General features: G+C 44.9%; 1 protein-coding gene across 3 annotated transcripts in view; it reads left to right on the plus strand.

Moving 5' to 3' along the window:
* Nucleotides 1-18,736, plus strand: part of LOC144694037 (TRAF2 and NCK-interacting protein kinase-like) — a 242,556-nt gene that overhangs the window by 127,071 nt on the left and 96,749 nt on the right. For all 3 annotated transcript variants that reach the window (XM_078564386.1, XM_078564387.1, XM_078564388.1), the window contains exons 7-13: nt 2,565-2,655; nt 4,323-4,453; nt 5,881-5,935; nt 6,083-6,161; nt 9,553-9,728; nt 12,080-12,146; nt 12,870-13,077. In XM_078564386.1, the coding sequence (XP_078420512.1) occupies nt 2,565-2,655; nt 4,323-4,453; nt 5,881-5,935; nt 6,083-6,161; nt 9,553-9,728; nt 12,080-12,146; nt 12,870-13,077 (807 nt within the window). The remainder of the gene's footprint in view (nt 1-2,564; nt 2,656-4,322; nt 4,454-5,880; nt 5,936-6,082; nt 6,162-9,552; nt 9,729-12,079; nt 12,147-12,869; nt 13,078-18,736) is intronic.

The raw sequence follows: 18,736 nt of genomic DNA on the forward strand, positions 1-18,736 counted from the left end.
GGGGTCAAGAGGTTTCCAGCTTCTTTAAAACGGCTCAATTCTTGTAAAATGCTGTCTTTTCCAGGAACAGCAGCAACTAGAGTACCGGCATTAACCCTTTGAGAGACAGTGTCTTTTAAAAAAAATTCAAATTCTTCCAGAATGTTCTTAGTCCTTGCAGATGAACCATTTTCTGTGATTAAAGCGTTTATGACAACTGCTAGCTATTAGGAATATTTGCTTTTGGAACAATTTAACACTGTGCCTATTATGTCCGTGGATAAGGCTGACTGTCTAATCTTTCTACAATAACCAGGAACCAGAGGGCACTGATTTAAAGTGATTGGCAAAAAAACACCAGAGGGGAACATCAGGAAAAATCTTTTTAAGCAATAAATGGTTAGGGTTTGGAATGTACTGCCTGATGAGGTACTGGATATAGATTCAGTAAGAGCTTTCAAAAGAGATTTGGGTGAATACGTGAAGGGGAAAGAAACTGCATGGGTGTGAGGTAAGAGCAGGGGAGTGGGACTAATCGAGTTGTTTTGTGCAGCCTCCTTCTGTGCTGTATTACTTCTGACTCTACAAGAGGACAAGAGCGCCGAGATTAGGACCGGCAATGCTGTTTTTAAAATTCTTATCCTCTCCCTATCTCTGTCATCTCCTTCCGCCCCATAACCTGCCGAGATCTCTGCGCTCTGCTAATTATGACCTCCTGGGAAGTGACAGTCATTCCTTCGCTGCCAAGGCCTTAAACTCTGGACTTCCCTCCCTAAACTTTTCCATGGGGAGAAATTCCTGCATGTCGGGCGGGCCGGCCGGGAGCGAGTGCGAGCGGGCGCAGAGCTGATCGCCGCCTACGATCGGCTCCGTGCCGCCATTTTACCTGGGCGGGCCAATTAACTCCAGTGTGATGCATGGCCAGTAGCACTCAGCGCTACCTGTGCGGACGGGGGGAGGAGGAGGGAGAGTTGGGGCCTGCGCAAAGAGCACGGCAATCTCCCTGAGGCACAGAGCTACCTCAGGGAGATTAAGTACATATTGACATTTTTTAATAAAGAAAGATAAAAATTATTTCCACGTCCCCTCGTGTGACAGTGTCACATGAGCTGGGATGTGTTTTGGCAACTGATCAGAATTTATTCAAAAACAGAAATACCTGGAAAAACTCAGCAGGTCTGGCAGCATCGGCGGAGAAGAGCAAAGTTGACGTTTCAAGTCCTCATGACCCTTCAACAGAAGTTCTGCTGAGTTTTTCCAGGTATTTCTGTTTTTATTTTGGATTTCCAGCATCCGCAGTTTTTTGTTTTTATCAGAATTTATTTATTGATTTTATTAAACCTTCAGGAAACCTCATCCCGCCCGTGGATGAGGTTTCCTGAAAAACATGAAGGCCGCTTGGGCTCTTTGCCTGCCCACCTTAAGGCTGAACGGGCAGCACTGTTAATTATCTTAATTACTTCCCTAAAGTCCTTAACAAGCCTTTGGTAGTTTGGCGGGCGCCCAGCCACCTCCGGTGCGCGTCCGCTGAACTAAAGATCTAAATTACGCATGGTGATGTCAGGACGCACACTTGATGTCATCACGCATCATTTTACCTGTCGGCGTGTTGGGCCCGCCCCCGCATGCCGACATCGAAATTCTGGCCCATGTCTCTACTTCTCTCTCCTCCCACAAGGTGCTCCTTAACTCCACCTCTTTGACCAAGCTCTTGGTCACTTACCCCATAGTTCCTCTTTTGGCTCAGTATCAAATTTATGCTCTTCCGGAGTGTCTTGGGGCATTTTGCCAAGTTAAAGATGCTATATAGAATCATAGAATAATTAAGGTACAGAAGAAGGCTATTCAGCCCTTCCTATCTGTGCCGGCTCTCTGCGAGAGCAACTCATCTAGTCGCACCTTTTCCCTAGCCCTACAAATTTTTTTCTCTTCAGATGTTTATCCAATTTCCTTTTGAAATGCATGTTTGAATCTGCCTCCACCACATTCTCAGGCCACGAATTCCAGATCCTAAACACTCGCTGTGTCGGCGGGGGTGGGGGGTGGGGAAAGAAGATTTTTCTCATGTCTCCATTGCTTCTTTTGCCAATTATCTTAAAGCTGTGTCCTCTGGTTCTCGATCCTTCCACCAATGGGAACGTTTGTCCCTATCTACTCTGTCCAGACCCCTCATGATTTTGAACGCCTCTATCGAATCTCAAAATCAAATATAAATGGAAGCTGGTGTTGTCACTCCCTCATCGGTTAGGCTTTTTAAAAAAAAGTTATTCATTCAAAGGATGTGGGCATTGCTGGAAAGGCCAGCATTTATTGCCCATCCAGATGTGCCCTCGAGAAGGCAGTGGTGAGCTGCTTTCTTGAATCCACTTTGTCATAGTGAAAGGACAGCAGTTTTCCTTCCCTAATGGGCATTGGTAAACCAGGTGGGTTTTTTCCAATAATCTGGTAGTTACATGGTCACCATTACTGATAGTAGCTTCGTACCCCAGATTTGTTGCTTCTGCTAACCCCTCACCTGTTGGGTCTACTCTCGGCTTGAATTTACTGCTGATTAGCAAGTGACTGGTTATATCTTATGATTCTAGGGGCTAACTCACCTTCATCAGCACAAGGTCATTCACCGTGATATCAAGGGCCAGAATGTCCTGTTGACAGAGAACGCTGAAGTCAAGTTGGGTGAGTTTGATTAATGAGTTTGGGCAAGTTTGGTTATTCCAGTTTCCTGCTGGTTGCCCAGAGTGGTCTCCTGTTCTGCCATTGGATGGAATTTTAAGCCGGTTGGATTTTACAGTCCCCGCTGAATTTAATGGATTTTTGAACGGCTTGCCGCATTTTACGACCCCCTCCCCCGCCGAAACGCCCATTCAGTCAGATCATGGCTAATCTGTACCTCAGCCCCATTCATTCACCTGGATTCCATATCCCATGATCATTACCGAGCAAAATCCTGTTACGCTCTAGTCTTCAAAATTTCAATTGACCTCTTTTAGTCCTCGTCTTAGCCCCAAAATCCCAAAACATATTGTAATATCTGGACAGACCAGGTTGTACACCCCAGTACCACACACGGCAATGGACTGATCAGCCGGGTTGGTGAGGAGGCAGCTCCCACTGGGTCTCTGTGTACTGTTGCTCTAGATGACATTGACTTATGTTATTTTTTCCTTTGACATCTCTGTATCATACGACTGTTATATTGCTTGTTTTTGAGGAGTAGGTGGATAGAGTTTCCAACTCCAGCTGGTTGTAATCTGGAAGTTTCTTCACATGATGTCTGGCCTCTAACCATGCCACCCTGCCCCTTCACCCCCTCCATTGGTCACTTGACACATTTCTCATTGTGGCATCCCACCTTGCCAAAGCCAGTCAGAAAGCAAACAGGCCCTCTCTTATCCAATTGGATGACTCCTGTCTGTCAATCTGACATCCTTTTCTTTCTCAACTCTGACACTTTTATCACTGATCGTTGAAAGAAAATAATTTTAATGTTGCTCGAGTTTTTTTCCCCAAGTGTTGGAGCTGAAGATTAATCGTTAACCCTTGGAGTCTCCAGGACAAAGCTGGAGAGTTGTCAACCCAAGAAGATGTAGTGTAAAGGGTTAATGTTAAATATGTAAATAGGTAGTCTACATCATCAGTGATGTAAGGTCACATGACAACAGAGTATGCTGAGGGATAGTTCTATGTAAATCCTCATGCTAAGCCTTGTACTGAACTTGAGTATTGCTGAAAAAAGAGACATGTCAAAGCTTTTCGTCTTGCACTCATCAGGACACTACACGAGAATACTAATATAAGGGGAAAACAACTTATACTGTATAAGAGAAAGCTGATTGGTTGGCAAGTGGACTCTGATTGATAGAGGCATTGCCACAGACAATGCACCAATTGATGATGACTGACAGTTAACTGCCAAGCATTGTTTGAAATTTAAACCAGGCAGCTTGACCTTGATTGGTCAAGACATTGCCCTGAGGAATGAGTCAGAGAATGGCTGTCACTTATTTTGTTTAGCTGAAACGGATGCAACGTGTGCACATGTTCTTTCTGTCTGTGAAGAACAGGGCCCTGTGTATTTATATGTGTAGCTTCCAGTACATGCAAATGTCACTTGTCAACCAGTCAGCACTCTCTTCTCTTACGGTATAAATTGTTGTTTTCCCATTATACTGGTACTCTTGTGAAGTGCCCTGCTCAAGTCCAAGGTGAAAACCTTTGATGATAGCAGAGGGGGGAGGAAACGAAGAGCCGCGCCCTTTCCTCTGGCCATTCCCTCATGGTGACTAGCGTCTCGGTTCGTCAAGGACATTCGTTAACGCTCTGTACATTTTGATTTACTATAGTTGACTTTGGAGTGAGCGCTCAGCTTGATCGTACAGTGGGGAGGAGGAACACATTCATTGGCACGCCGTACTGGATGGCACCCGAAGTGATAGCTTGTGATGAGAATCCAGATGCCACGTATGATTTCAAGGTGAGCGTTGAATCATTTATTTTAAAAATGCACACGGGCTCAAAAGCCTTCCCTCCCTCCTCAATGTGATTGGGTGCAATGTGTCTCCTCCACCTTTATTTTTTAAAGTTCATCCTGGGCATGTGGGTATGAATGGCCAGGCTGCCCATTGTTAGACCTTCCATGAGGCTTCCATCAGTAGCAAAACTGAGCTTTGAGAGCCAGGAATCAACCACTTAGAGTACGTGAGACTGAAATTTGTTTTAGGAGCAGACTGGGTAAGGCCAGTGGATTCCCTTCCTTCCCTGATAAACTTTTCAAAATTCTCATGGTTAATTTTCCTAGTATTAACACACTACCAGATTATTGAGATTCAGTTTCAGTGCTTTCCCTGACCTCTGTGTGCACTGTCCCCTAGCAACATTAATGTGTCACAGTTTTATTTTGGCTGAAGGCAGCCACTAGGGGAAGCCTCAAGCCAATTTGGTATTAGTTATGTGAATGCACATACAGATATAATTCTGACCTTGTGCAATCTACAATATAATAGAATTTACAGTTCAGAAACAGGCCATTGGGCCTAACTGCTCTGTGTCAGTGTTTATGCTCCACATGAACCTCCTCCATTCCTCTTCATCCAATTCCTATCAGAATATCATCTCTTCCTTTTTCCCTCATATGTTTTTCTCACTTCCCCTTAACAACGTCTATGCTTATTTTTTTTATTCATTGTGGACATCACTGGCAAGGCCAGCATCTATTACCCATCCCTCATTGCCCTTGAGAAAGCATTCATTCTTGACAACTGAATGGCATTTCAGAGGGAGTTCAAGAATCAGTTACATTGCTGGGGGGTCCAGAGTCCCCTATATAGGCCAGAACAGATAACAGAACATCCCTGAAAGACATTTTAGTGAACTAGATGGGTTGTTACATGCCCACTATTACTGAGACAAGTTAATTAGCTGAATTCAAATTCCTCATCTTGTCTCCAATAACATAGCAACTTACACACTCAGCATCAACCAGTGGAAATAATCCTTTTACTTTTTTACTTGATGATGGGATGTGGGCGTTACTCACTAGGCAATCACATTGCTGGAGTCATATGTAGGCCATGTCAGTAAGGACAGCAGATTTCCTTCCTCAACCAGGTGGGTTTTTAATGACAATCGACAATGGTTTCATCATCAGACTTCCAATTCCAGATTTTTATTGAATTTGGCCATCTGCTGTGATGGAATTCGAACCCCGATCCCCAGAGGATTACCCTTGGTCTCTGGATTACTAGTCCAGCGACAATACCACTGTGCCACCACGTCCCCCATTTATTGGATGAACAGGCTCTCTCTTCACCCTCCCCCATCTGTCAGAGGGAAAACAGCCAAATATTTTGCCAGAGATTTATTTTGTATAAACCTCTTCAATCTTTCTGTTTGTGTTAACAGAGTGATTTGTGGTCTTTGGGGATCACGGCAATGGAAATGGCAGAAGGAGCTCCACGTAAGTCTCAGCTTTGATCCTTTCCCTCTCTAGGAATTGTTCAATTATTTTCTTTTTCGTTTCTTTTTCCCTTTCCCATTTCCCCCTCGACTGTCTCGATTCCTCTTGTCCTCCCTCAGTCACGCTCTCTCTATCTTTCTCCTGTAGCCCTGTGTGACATGCACCCTATGAGGGCACTGTTTCTTATCCCAAGGAACCCACCGCCTCGACTAAAGTCCAAGAAATGGTGAGTATTGCACAACCGGGTGTCCAGTGAGCGTGAGGTACTGTGTGAGTTTCTAATCATCGTGTTATAAAAAGGATCGAGAGGCACTGGAGAAGGTGTAGGGAAGATTTACAAGGATAATACCAGAAATGGGTGGGTATATACAGCAGGAAAGGATTGACAGGCTGGGTCTCTTCTGTCTTGAGAAAAGAAGGCTTGGGAGTGACCTAACAGTGGCCTTTAAAACTGTGTGAAAGGTTTTGATAGAGTGGATACAGAGAGAATGTTTCCTCTTGTGGGAAAGAGCAGAACTAGAGGCCATCAATATAAGATAGTCACTGAGAAATCCAATAGGGAATTCAGAAGAAACCTCTTCACCCAGAGAGTGGTGAGAATGTGGAACTCGGTACCACAGGGAGTGGCTAAAGCGAATAGAATAGATGCATTTAAGGGGAAACTAGACAAGCCTATGAGGGAGGAGAGGGCTGCAATGATAGATTTAGATGAGAAAAGATGGGAGGAGGCTCAAGTGGAACGTTAAATGCCAGCATGGCCTGTTTGTGTGTTCTGTAACCCTCTGAGGTGATGATGGGATCTGTCTGTGAAATGGTGATGGTGAAGATCAGATGGTGTTGAATATTTTGCCATTCATACTGTAGCTCTATTTACCGCCACTTTTCTCTATATCCCTCATACCCTTACCAACAGTCTAAAATGCACTAATTAACCCACAGCCTTTGTAGGAGAGAGAATTCCAGATTTCCACTACCTTTTGTGTGAAGGAGTGCTTCCTGATCTCATCCCTGCACGGCCTGGTGCTAATTTTAAGGTTATACTCCCTTGTTCTGGGTTTCCCCACCAGAGGAATTAGCTTCTCCCTATCTACCCTTTTGAATCTTTTAATCATTTTAAAGACCTCAATCAAATTTCCCCTCAACCTTTCAAACTCGATGGTGCTACATTTCCTCTTAAACCACCGGCCCAAAGCTTTGTAACCAACTTCAGTGTGAGTTACCTTGTCGAATGCCTTCAGCATTCCCTTTCAGTCTAGATAATCGCCACTTCAAAAAACAAAACCCCTCACACTTGTCGAGCACCACTTGCTTTTGCCACATCTGTCCTCAGTTAATTCCAGATGCTGAGAGAAATCACAGAGCCACAGAGTTGTTACAATGCGGAATGAGGCCATTCGGCCCATCATAATCTCACTGGCGCTCCAAATGAGCAATTCACTTAGTGCTACTCTCCGCCTTCTCCCAGTAACCCTAAACATTCTTCATCTTCAGATAACAATCTAATTCTCTTCTGAGTGCCTCAGTTGAACCTGCCCCCACCATTCCCAAGATTAACCCAAGAAACATCAGTTATGAGGGAAAGGTTAGGGAAGGAACCTATAAAACAGAAAATGGAGAGTAGGGGTTAAAGGTAGTTACTCAGGCTGGCAAATAGGTGGGAAGTGATATTCCACTGGGATTGGTGCTGGGAACATGGTTATTCACAATGTACATAAAGATTTTGGACTCAAAGTACAGTTTGAAAATTTGCGGCTGACGCCAAAGTTGTGAGGGACCATAAGAAATAGAAAATTAGGAAAAGAAAAATGAAGGAAGGTTGTAGTTAATACAGAGGAAGGACTGTGACAAAACACAGGAACATATTAATATACTTGCAGAATGAGTGTGTGATTAGCAAATGAACTTGAATATAAATGTGAGATGGTGCATTTTGGTCAGGACAATGAAGAAACTGTGCACTGCATAAATTGTTAATGAGGCGGCAGAGCAGAAGGATCTGAGGGTACAGATACAGAAATCACTAACAGTAGCAACGCAGATTAAAAAGCAAATACAAAACTGGGGTTCTTTCTTTAGGGATAGAACTGAAAAGTAGACAAGTTATGTTAAACTTGTGACGACACTTGAAGTGAATAGTTCTGTCTCCATGTTATAAGAAGGGTATGGAGGCACTGGAGAAGGTGCAAAAAGGATGTATGAAAGATGATAATAGAACTGAGAGATTATAACTATCCAGACAGAGTGAATAGGCTAGGGTTCTTTCTCTGGAAAAGGGAAGGCCGAGGAGGTGAAATGATAGAAGATTTTAAAATTCTCAAGGGATTGATAGGGTCGCTATAGAAACGATGTTTCATTTGTGGAGGAGTTCAAAACTAGCGACCATAAATCTACGATAGTCACTCATAAATCCAACAGGCAATTCAGGAGAAATTCCTTTACCCAGGGGGTGGTGAGAATGTGGAATTCGCTACCACAGGGAGTGGTTAAAGAGACTAGAATAGAGACGTTTAAAGGAAAACAAATAAACAAAGAAAGGAATAGAAGATGATGTCGGTGGGTTGAGATGATGAGGGGTTGGGGATGTGTGTGGTGCACCAACACCAGCATGGACCAGTTGGCATGTTTCTGTGCTGTAGATCTGATGTCAGTTGGGTCCGTTTCCTCTGGAAAAAGAATTTGTCATTGAAGATTTCAACATTATGAAGGAAATTTTGACCAAAACAGTCCAGACGATTTATTGACTGAAACCACAGGACACATGGGCCAGGATTTTCCATTCACCGGGCGGGCTCGGCGGGAATGGGTGGAGGCGTTTGCGGAGTTGACCACTGCCCGCGATCTGCTCCGCACCGCAATTTCACGTGGGTGGGCCAATTAAGGCCTGTCCTGCGTGGATCACGAGCGGCAGCGCTGAGTGTTACCTGTGCAGGCGGGGAAGGGAGTGGGGGAGGGAGGAGGAGGGAGAACCGGGCCTAGTGTGTATGCGTGAGAAAGAACGCTTCAATCTCCCTGAGACACGGAGCTGCCTCGGAGATTGAAACGCTTTTTGAAAAAAGTTAATGAAGAGCAGGAAAATTCAATGAAACATCCCCTCCATCGCATGAGATGGGACACGTTTTTAATTTCCAATTAAACTTTTTATTTAATTTGTAATAGCTTCAGGAAACCTGATCCCGCTCGGGGATGAGGTTTCCTGAAAAATAAAGGCCGCTTGGCCTTTTTGCCCGCCAGCCAACCATAAGGTTGGACGGACGGTGTAAAGTTCAGGTTAATTACCTGGGTAATGGCCTTAATAGGCCTTTCAATTATTGGCGGGCGCACGGCCGACTCCTGCATGTGCCTGCTGAATAAAATATCACACAACTTCGTGATGATGCCGGGAAGCACGCCCGATGTCATCGCGCCTCATTTTATATTCCGATGTGTCGGGAGCGCGCCTGCACACCGGATGTAAAATTCTGCCCATGGGGTAGACATTTGAAGGGAACACCGTGAGTTAGTTCACAGGAATGCACTGGGTGATACTGGGGCTGTGTTGACACTGGTCATCTGGTGAGAACCTCTCTGCCCCCCACCAGGATTTTGCCTGCTTGACATTCTCCCTAACTCTTCCCCAGGTCAAAGAAATTTGTGTCTTTCATCGAGGGCTGCTTGGTGAAGAATCATGGGCAGAGGCCAGCTACAGATCAGCTGCTGAAGCACCCTTTCATCAGAGACCAACTCAACGAGAGGCAAGTCCGAATTCAACTCAAGGACCACATTGACCGGACCAAGAAGAAGAGGGGTGAGAAAGGTAGGTGAAGATTTGGAGCAGTGATTGCTGGAGATCGTGCTATTTGTTTTCTTCTTGTGTGCATAGATTGAGATTACAGGAATCGCCAAAACACTGCATCTCCAACAGACAATCCAGGTGCCCCTTCATGGTTCCAGACTCATGCATTGACTATTTCAATGTCCTCCAGATCAGCCTCCCACCTTCCACCCTCCGTGCATCATGGTCTCATCCAAAAATCCGCAGCCCACATCCTAATTCACACCAAGTCCCATTCACCAGTCTGGTGTGATCATTGCAATTTTTCCTATTTGTTGATGCTATCAATTATCTAGCCAATCAGGATTAACTCCAACCAACGTGGTGGGATGTTGAGTTTAATCAGATTTTAAGACAGAATATAACACAATAGTTACACAGCAACAAACATACGACTGCGACAAGTGGTGAGTACCCACCTGGATCAGGCACGATGGCTGACCTACACAACTCTTTCTTTCTTCTCTCTCCCTTCTTCACAGTGCCTCACATCTTCAAAATGTCTCCAACCACCCAGAAGTGTTACCGTGGATCTACTCATGGGAGTTTCTCTCCACTACCAATGCACTACCACCTCCCGAAGTTTCTTATTGTTATACCCTTTTTCAGGAGTGGATACCTGGATGGATTATTCACACAGCCTTATTTCCCTATAATGATTTACTTTATTGTGAAATACCTGATAAAATGTTGAGTTCTTTATCTAAACCATGAGGTAAAAGCCCACCTTTAATGTTATCCATCACCCATGCGCTTCTTGAGGCTTTGCAGGTACTCCTCTGTCCTTGATCATTCAGGTCCTTATATCATCTTTCCTTAATGCACCCTAGTCTGTCCCCCATAACTACGTTTATATCTCCCTCCCATCTCATCCCTGGACACCTTCAGAGGCTCCATTGAGCCTGTTATTATTGATTTATATTGTACATAAGGTCTGTCAATGAACTGTATAAAATGGCTATCCAGTCTAAGTGGTTGAATTCCTCATCAGGCTATTGTACTATAGGGTTGTTCACTAAAGGAACTTCTATTCTACATCCACACACTAATGAACTTTCTCATTTCAGCAAGCATCTTAATTAAGCAATAATTAATGAAAATCTTAACACAGCTTTGTATGTTTATTTTTGCTTTTAAGTAACTATCCAGTTGCTCTCCCAATATTGTAGGGGACTTGTCTGACCAAGGACCCTTTTCAGGCTAGTTACAGCTGTCATTACCTAAGAATAATCATTCTGCTGGTGTGATTCTGGAGAAACAAAACCTTGAGCAGTTTCCAGTAATGCAAAACCTATAGGACTATCTAATGTATTTTATACCAAATATATATTTATTCTAAGCATATTTCAAATTTCTAATACTGGCAGAGTCTCTCTTTTTTAAAATCCTTATTCTCACATTCAAAACTTTCCCTGGCCTAATTCCTCCCTATCTCCGTAACCTCCTCCAACCTCTACAACCCTCCTATCTCCGTAACCTCCTCCAGCCCCTACAACCCACCCTATCTCCGTAACCTCCTCCAGCCCCTACAACCCTCCCTATCACTGTAACCTCCTCCAGCCCCTACAACCCACCCTATCTCCGTAACCTCCTCCGGCCATTACAACCCTCCCTACCTCCGTAACCTCCTCCGGCCATTACAACCCTCCCTATCTCCGTAACCTCCTCCGGCCATTACAACCCTCCCTATCTCCGTAACCTCCTCCGGCCATTACAACCCTCCCTATCTCTGTAACCTCCTCCAGCCCCTACAACCCTCCCTATCTCTGTAACCCCCTCCAGCACCTACACCCCTCCCTATCTCTGTAACCTCCTCCAGCCCCTACAACCCTCCCTATCTCTGTAACCTCCTCCAGCCCCTACAACCCTCCCTATCTCTGTAACTTCCTCCAGCCCCTACAACCCTCCCTATCTTGGGACACTTACTTCATAAAAAATGCTATATAAATACAAGATGTTGCGTCTTTTATTCTTTCGTGGGATGTGGGCATCTCTGGCTGGGCCAGCATTTATTGCCCATCCCTAATTACCCTTGAGAAGGTGGTGGTGAGCTGCCTTCTTGAGCCGCTGCAGTCCATGTGGTGTAGGTCCATCCACAGTGCTGTTAGGGAGGGAGTTCCAGGATTTTGACCCAGCCACAGTGAAGGAACAGTGATATATTTCCAAGTCAGGATGATATGTGACTTGGAGGGGAACTTCCAGATGGTGGCGTTCCCATGTGTCTATTGCCCTTGTCCTTTTGGTGGTAGTGGTCGCGGGTTTGGAAGGTGCTGTCTAAGGAGCCTTGGTGAGTCAAAACTAATATAATGTATGACCTTATCTGATTACCTCAGATGAGACAGAATATGAATACAGTGGGAGCGAGGAAGAGGAGGAGGACCATGAATTTGGAGAACCAAGGTAAGCGACTGTTTATTTGAGTTTTTATTGAATGGAAGTGAAAAGTTGTGTTGCCTCTTTGTCGCTGGTGTCTCTGTGGCTCAGTGAGTAACAGTCTCTCATCAGAGTCAGAAAGTGGGCTTAATATCCATCCCCGAGACTCGAGCCTGTAATCTAAGCTGACATTCCCAGCCTAGTACGGAGGGAGTGCTACACTGTCAGAGGTGCCGTGTTTCAGATGGGATGGGCGATCGAAGCCCTGTCTGCCCCCTCACTTGGATACAAAAGATTCAATGGCCACTATTTTGAGGAAGAGCAGGAGAGTTCTCCCAATGTCCCTCAATTAACGTCACTGAAACAGGTGATCTGGTCATTTGCCTCATCACTGTTTGTGGGATCATGCTGTGCTCCTGGCTCCTGCATTTTCCTCCATTACAACAGCGACTATACTGTAGAAAGTGCTTCATTCCTGGGAAGAGCTTTAGGATACCGAGCTTGTGAACAGTGCTATAGAAATCAAATTCCTTCTTAACACAGATGTGATTGTAATGTGCAAAGAAGCCCATTTATAGAATGTTACCCTGACTAAGGTCAGGGAACAGATAGTTGCTCACTTTCACCTCAGACACCCACCCCAGCCGCCACGTGCCCAGGCTCCATGGCCGTCTGCTCCCAGCTCCCCCGATGGCTCGAGATTTAACTATTGCGGTTTCTACCACCCCCCCACCCCGACCCCACATGCAGCTCCATCGTGAACCTGCCCGGAGAGTCCACCCTTCGTCGAGACTTCCTGCGGCTGCAATTGGCCAACAAGGAAAGGTCAGAGGCCTTCAAGAGGCAACAACTCCAGGAGCAGCAGCAGCGGGAGAACGAGGAGCACAAGCGCCAACTGCTGGCCGAACGGCAGAAACGCATTGAGGAGCAGAAGGAGCAGCGGCGGAGACTGGAGGAGGTAACAGGGTTTGTGGGGGGGAGCAGTCAGACTCATCTCTTAATGGCGCTCATTCTTGCTGCATTTTCCCCAGAAAGCTGCCTGGGTGGGCTTTCAGGTGAGCGTCGGCTCGATCCTGTAACTGGTGGTAGACCGTTGGCCAATATTTATCCTTCTATCAACATCACAAAAATAAATTATCTGGTTATTATCACATTGCTCTTCCCCAATGAATATTGGAGGCTGGGTCATTAAATATATTCAAGGCTGAGTGGGACAGATTTTTGACAGACAAGGGAGTTGAGGGTTAGGGGAGATGGGCAGGAAAGTGAAGTTAAGGCCACAATCAGATCAGCCAAGATCGTATTGAATGGTGAAGCACACTTGATGGGCCGAATAGCCTACTCCAGCTTATATTTCTTATGTTCTTGGTTGTTATGTTCATGCTGGTTATGGGAGCTTGCTGTGTAAAATTAGTTATTGCGTTTCCTGCATTACAACATTGAAACATTTGAAAAGTGCTTCACTGGCAGTAACCTACTTGTGATAAGAGCTAGAGAAATGCAAACCTTTCTTCTTTTTTCATTAGTCTGGGCCTCTCTGGGTTGCTTGTCCAGTAATATAACCAATCTGTTTCCATACCCCTAACTGGCTATTGGCTCTCTCACCAATGGAAACCATTCCTCCCTATCTACTCTTTAAAAAATACCCTTCATACATACAAACATACGAATTAGGAGCAAGAGTAGGCCATTCGGTCCCTCAAGTCTGCTCTGCCATTTGATAAGAGCATGGCTGACCTGATGAGGCCTCAACTCCACTTTCCTGTCTGCCCCCTAGGCCCTTTTACTACTTGTCAAAAAGAACCTGTCTCACTCACCCTTAAAAATAGTTAATGGCCCTCCACTGCTCTCTGGGAAAGAGAATTCCTTAGAGACAAACATGATTTTGAACACCTCCATTAAATCCCTTAGCCTTCTCTGCTGTAAGGAGAACAATCCCAGTTTCTCGTCTCTTCACGTAACTGAACTCCCTCATCCCTGGGACCAGTTGATCAAATTCATGTTCTTCTCACTCATTGAATAAGTTTTTTTTTTAAGCTGAGGTATGTTTTAAATTTACCGTCTATTTGTTGTTCCTGTTTTATCCTCTGGCTCTGGGTTCCTCCCCTTGCTGGTCTTCACTTCAGTGACACAGAATCTTTACAGTGCAGAAGGAGGCCATTCAGCCCATTGAGTCTGCACTGGCTCTCTGAAAGAACCTTCCACCTAGTCCCATCCCCCCCTTCCTTATCCCAGTAACCTTGCACATTCTCTCTATTCAGGGAGCAATCCAATTCCCTTTTGAATACCTCGATCGAACCTGCTTCCACCACCCTTTCAGGAAGTTTGTTCCAGACTCCAACCACCCCCTGGGTGAAAGATTTTTTCTTCACATCACATATACTCCTTTTGCCAATTATTTTGAATCTTTGCCCTCTCGTTCTTGATGCTCTCTTGATGGATAACAGTTTCTCACTATCACTTGAACAGAATTATGTGACTGAGTAGCAGGGTGAGCTGCTGGGCTTGGCGTTTGATGGAAACGTCACCTTTTATATTGGCAAGTGTTTGGTAGCTTTGAATGAGACTGTTGTTTCTGAATCCGGCAGGAAGGGAATGAATGGCTGCTTCCTGTCTCAGTACGAATGTGACTGCATGGAGTGAATAGCTGAGTCAGCCAAGACCAACGCAAGGGAAGCTTGTGGCTTGTGTGCAGGAATAAACAAAGCTACTAATGAGCTTGTGTCCTTATTGTTTTCTCTAAGCCTCCTCGTGGCTGCAATGATGGGAAATAAAGGAAAAGACTCTGACCCATCTAACTCAGTGAACAGAAGGAGGCCACTCAACTCATTTAATGTCCATCGAACTCACTTTCTACCTTCCTCGTAGTCGCATGATAGAATGATAATGGAGTTGTTGCCTGATCATATTGTAGACTCATAGGATCACACCACACAGGAGGAGGCCAGTTTGTGCTGACTCTTTCAAAGAGTTATCCAATTAAGGCCACTGTCCTACTCTTTCTCCACAGCCCTGCAATTTGTTTTTCCTTTTCAAATATTTATCCAATTCCCCTTTGAAATTTACTATTGAACCTGCTTTTGGCAGGTAGTGTGTTCCAGATCACAAAGCTCACTGCTTTGAAAAAAAAGCCTTTGCTATTGTCCTTTTTTTTTTGCCTTAAGTCTGTGTCCTCCGGATACTGAACCTCCTGTCACTGGAAACAGTCTCTCCTTATCCACCTTAATCAAGCTTCTTCATGATTTTGAATGAATTTTATTGGATCTCCTGTAAGCTTCTCTGCTCAAAGGAGAATAACTCTGGCTTTTCCAGTCTCTCCACATTAACTGAAGTCCCTCATCCCTGGGACCGTTTTAGTCCATATCTGCAGTGTCTCCAAAGCCTCAACATCTTTCCCAAAGTGTGGCACCCGGGATTGGGCATAATACTCCGGCTGGGGCCTAACCCTTGATTTATAAAGATTTGGTGGAGGTTATGCCAATCAGTTGCTCTCAACTAACCTACAACAGACCCAGACAAGGGCTGTTTAACTCCTCCCCACCTCCACCCTGCTCTAGGCTCTCTTACAAAGAGACTTTAATACTTCAGAATGAGTTGATTTTGGTGACAACAAGCCTGCGAGGGTGTCTTCCTCTTCAACACGGCTGCTCCCCATTTGGTTTTGGATATGATGGAATGAACCACCATGTGTTAGAGGTGAAAAGTTGGGTGTTGGTTTGTTTGGAAGACGGTGAATGAGATGTTTAAACTCTTGTACACTGCTGCCCCCTTGATGAGAATCAGTTGGTTGCAATGGATTGAAGCTTCTGATCCAGAATCCATCACTTCCTAGAGCTCGGGGGAGGTCTGTCATCAGACTCCACTTCTAGGGAACAGAATTTTATTGCATTATTTTACTACATAACATTATCTAGAATTTACAGCACAGAAATAGGCCATTCGATCCAACTAATCTGTGCTGGTGTTTATATTCTACACAAGTCTCCTCCCAGAGCTAAAACAAAAACAGAAATACCTGGAAAAACTCAGCAGGTCTGGCAGCATCAGCGGAGAAGAGCAAAGTTGACATTTCGAGTCCTTGTGACCCTTCAACAGAACTCCCAGAGCTACCTCATCCCAGCTTTTCAGTATATCTTTCTCTCACCTGCTCACTTTTGAAAGCATTGACTCCTTTTCCTATCGGCCTTGCTTTAAACTGCGAATTCCTTGTTGGGCTTTACAAAGAAGGATTAGCCCGTTCACCCAGACTTTACAGAAACTTCTTAACCACCTTGAGTTTACCGTTTAATTCTACTCGGAGGGAGCCTGGAACCGAGTAGTTTGTGCCCAAGTTCTCGATGCGCATGTGCCCGCGAATCAAACAGAATCGTACAGCCCAGAAGGAGGTCATTCAGCCCGTGAGGCTGGTGGTCACTCCTTTCTTCTCTCCCTCAACACTTTCAAGCTGCAGGGTGACCACTTCTATAAATATGCTGTGCTCAAAGCTCTTGCGAGAGTGCCACAGGAACGCCAGCTGCTGCTCGAGCTCTGAAACCAGAGCATGAGCTGCTCAACTGATGACACTTTCTGCACATGTGGTTATTCAGAATATGGGAAGTGTCGCGGAGATCCCACATATGACAGGATTTGCACTCAAGAGGACCGAGCTGCCCTGCCATTCCTCTATCCGTTTAATAATAAACCTTACCACTACTAATAAACCACCCTACTTAAAACAACACTCTCACTACTTACCTCCCTTCTGTTTACATCACTTCAATATAAGGAAGTGAACTCAATATTTTACTTAACCCTTATTTTTTTTTAAAGAGTGACATTTTTAATTCCCCAGCTGCTTATACTAACTCCCTAACCTCCCTAAGGGTGAAAGGGGAAAGGTTTAGGGGGAACATTAGGGGGAACTTCTTCACTCAGAGAGTGGTGAGAGTGTGGAACGAGCTACCATCTGACGTGGTAAATGCAGGCTCACTCTTAAGTCTTAAGAATAAATTAGATAGATACATGGATGGGAGAGGTCTGGAGGGTTATGGACTAGGTGCAGGTCAATGGGACTAGCGGAATAATATTTCGGCACAGACTAGAAGGGCCGAATGGCCTGTTTTCTGTGCTGTAGTGTTCTATGGTTCTATGGTTCTAACCTTAGAGAAAGGAAAATTATGCTACAATACTCACCAGTCAATCGACCCATTGGCTCCTCATTCTTTGCCAGTCTGCCTTCAATTGGTTAAAAACAAAAAACTGCAGATGCTGGAAATCCAAAACAAAAACAGAAATACCTGGAAAAACTCAGCAGGTCTGGCAGCGTCGACCCTTCAAGGGTCATGAGGACTCGAAACGTCAACTTTGTTATTCTCTGCCGATGCTGCCAGACCTGCTGAGTTTTTCCAGGTATTTCTGCTTTTGTTCCTTCAATTGGTCACTGCTGAAGGTGCAGGTCACCTGTCCACACCCCCTTAAAAAAGAATTTAAAGTTCCAGTTTTGACAAGCTCCTAACGAGGTTTTAAACAGTGTTAATTGGCTTCAATGGAAAGGTGCGCAGGATTCCTGACCCACCATGCTCGTGCCTGGTGAATGTTGCCGGCATTGGGATTGTCTTGAAATCGACACGTTGCCAGGCGCCAGTACTTTCAGGGCCCCTCACCCCCGTTTCCAAATTCAGCCATAATGTCTGCTCTTCGACTCAGAGTTGAAGCACATGAGAATTTCAATGCTCTCCTGACCGACCTCTTGCCTTGCATCCTTGATCAACTGGAACTCATCCAAACCTCTGCTGCCTGTTTCCTAACCTGTATCTAGTCCTGTTACCCATTACCCCTGTGCTTGCTGACCTACATTGGCTCTAAGTCAAGCAACGCCTCCAATTTAAAATTCTCATCTTTCAAATCCTCTCCCCTCCCCTTCTCTATCCCTTCTTCCAGCCCCACAACCCTCTCAGATCTCTGAACAACTCCAATCCCGGCCTCTTGCTCATCCCTGATTTTAATCGCTCCACAGTTGGCAGACGTACCTTCAGCTTCCTAGACCCTAAGTTCTGGAATTCCCTTCCTAAACCTCTTCGCCTCTTTCCTCCTTTAAAATTGCTCCTTAAAACCCACCTCTTTGACACAGTTTTTGGTCAATTCTCCTAATATCTTTCTATGTGGCTCAGTGTCAAATTTTGTTTGATAATTATTCCTGTGAAGCATCTTGGCACCTTTTCCTACGTTGAAGGTGCTATATAAATACAAGTTATTGTTGTTGTTTTTGTAACTATCTCACACAACAGGATTTCCACAACTAAGTCACTACACTGTAGGATGACCAAACTTTCAAAAGACACAAATAAAAATAGCTGGAAAAACTCAGCAGGTCTGACAGCATCTGCGGAGAGGAACACAGATAACGTTTCGAGTCCATATGACTCTTCACCAGAACTAAGGAAAAATAGAAGAGAGGTGAAATATAAGCTGGTTTAAGGGGGGGTGGAACAGGTAGAGCTGGATAGAGGACCAGTGATAGGTGGAGATAGCCAAAAGATGTCATAGACAAAAGGACAAAAAGGTGTTGACGGTGGTGATATTAGCTAAGAAATGCACTAATGGTGACATTAAGGGTAGAAAGCAGGACGAGCAAGGGA

Source organism: Cetorhinus maximus, chromosome 19 (assembly GCF_964194155.1).
Source record: "Cetorhinus maximus chromosome 19, sCetMax3.hap1.1, whole genome shotgun sequence".
Lineage (NCBI taxonomy): Eukaryota > Metazoa > Chordata > Chondrichthyes > Lamniformes > Cetorhinidae > Cetorhinus > Cetorhinus maximus.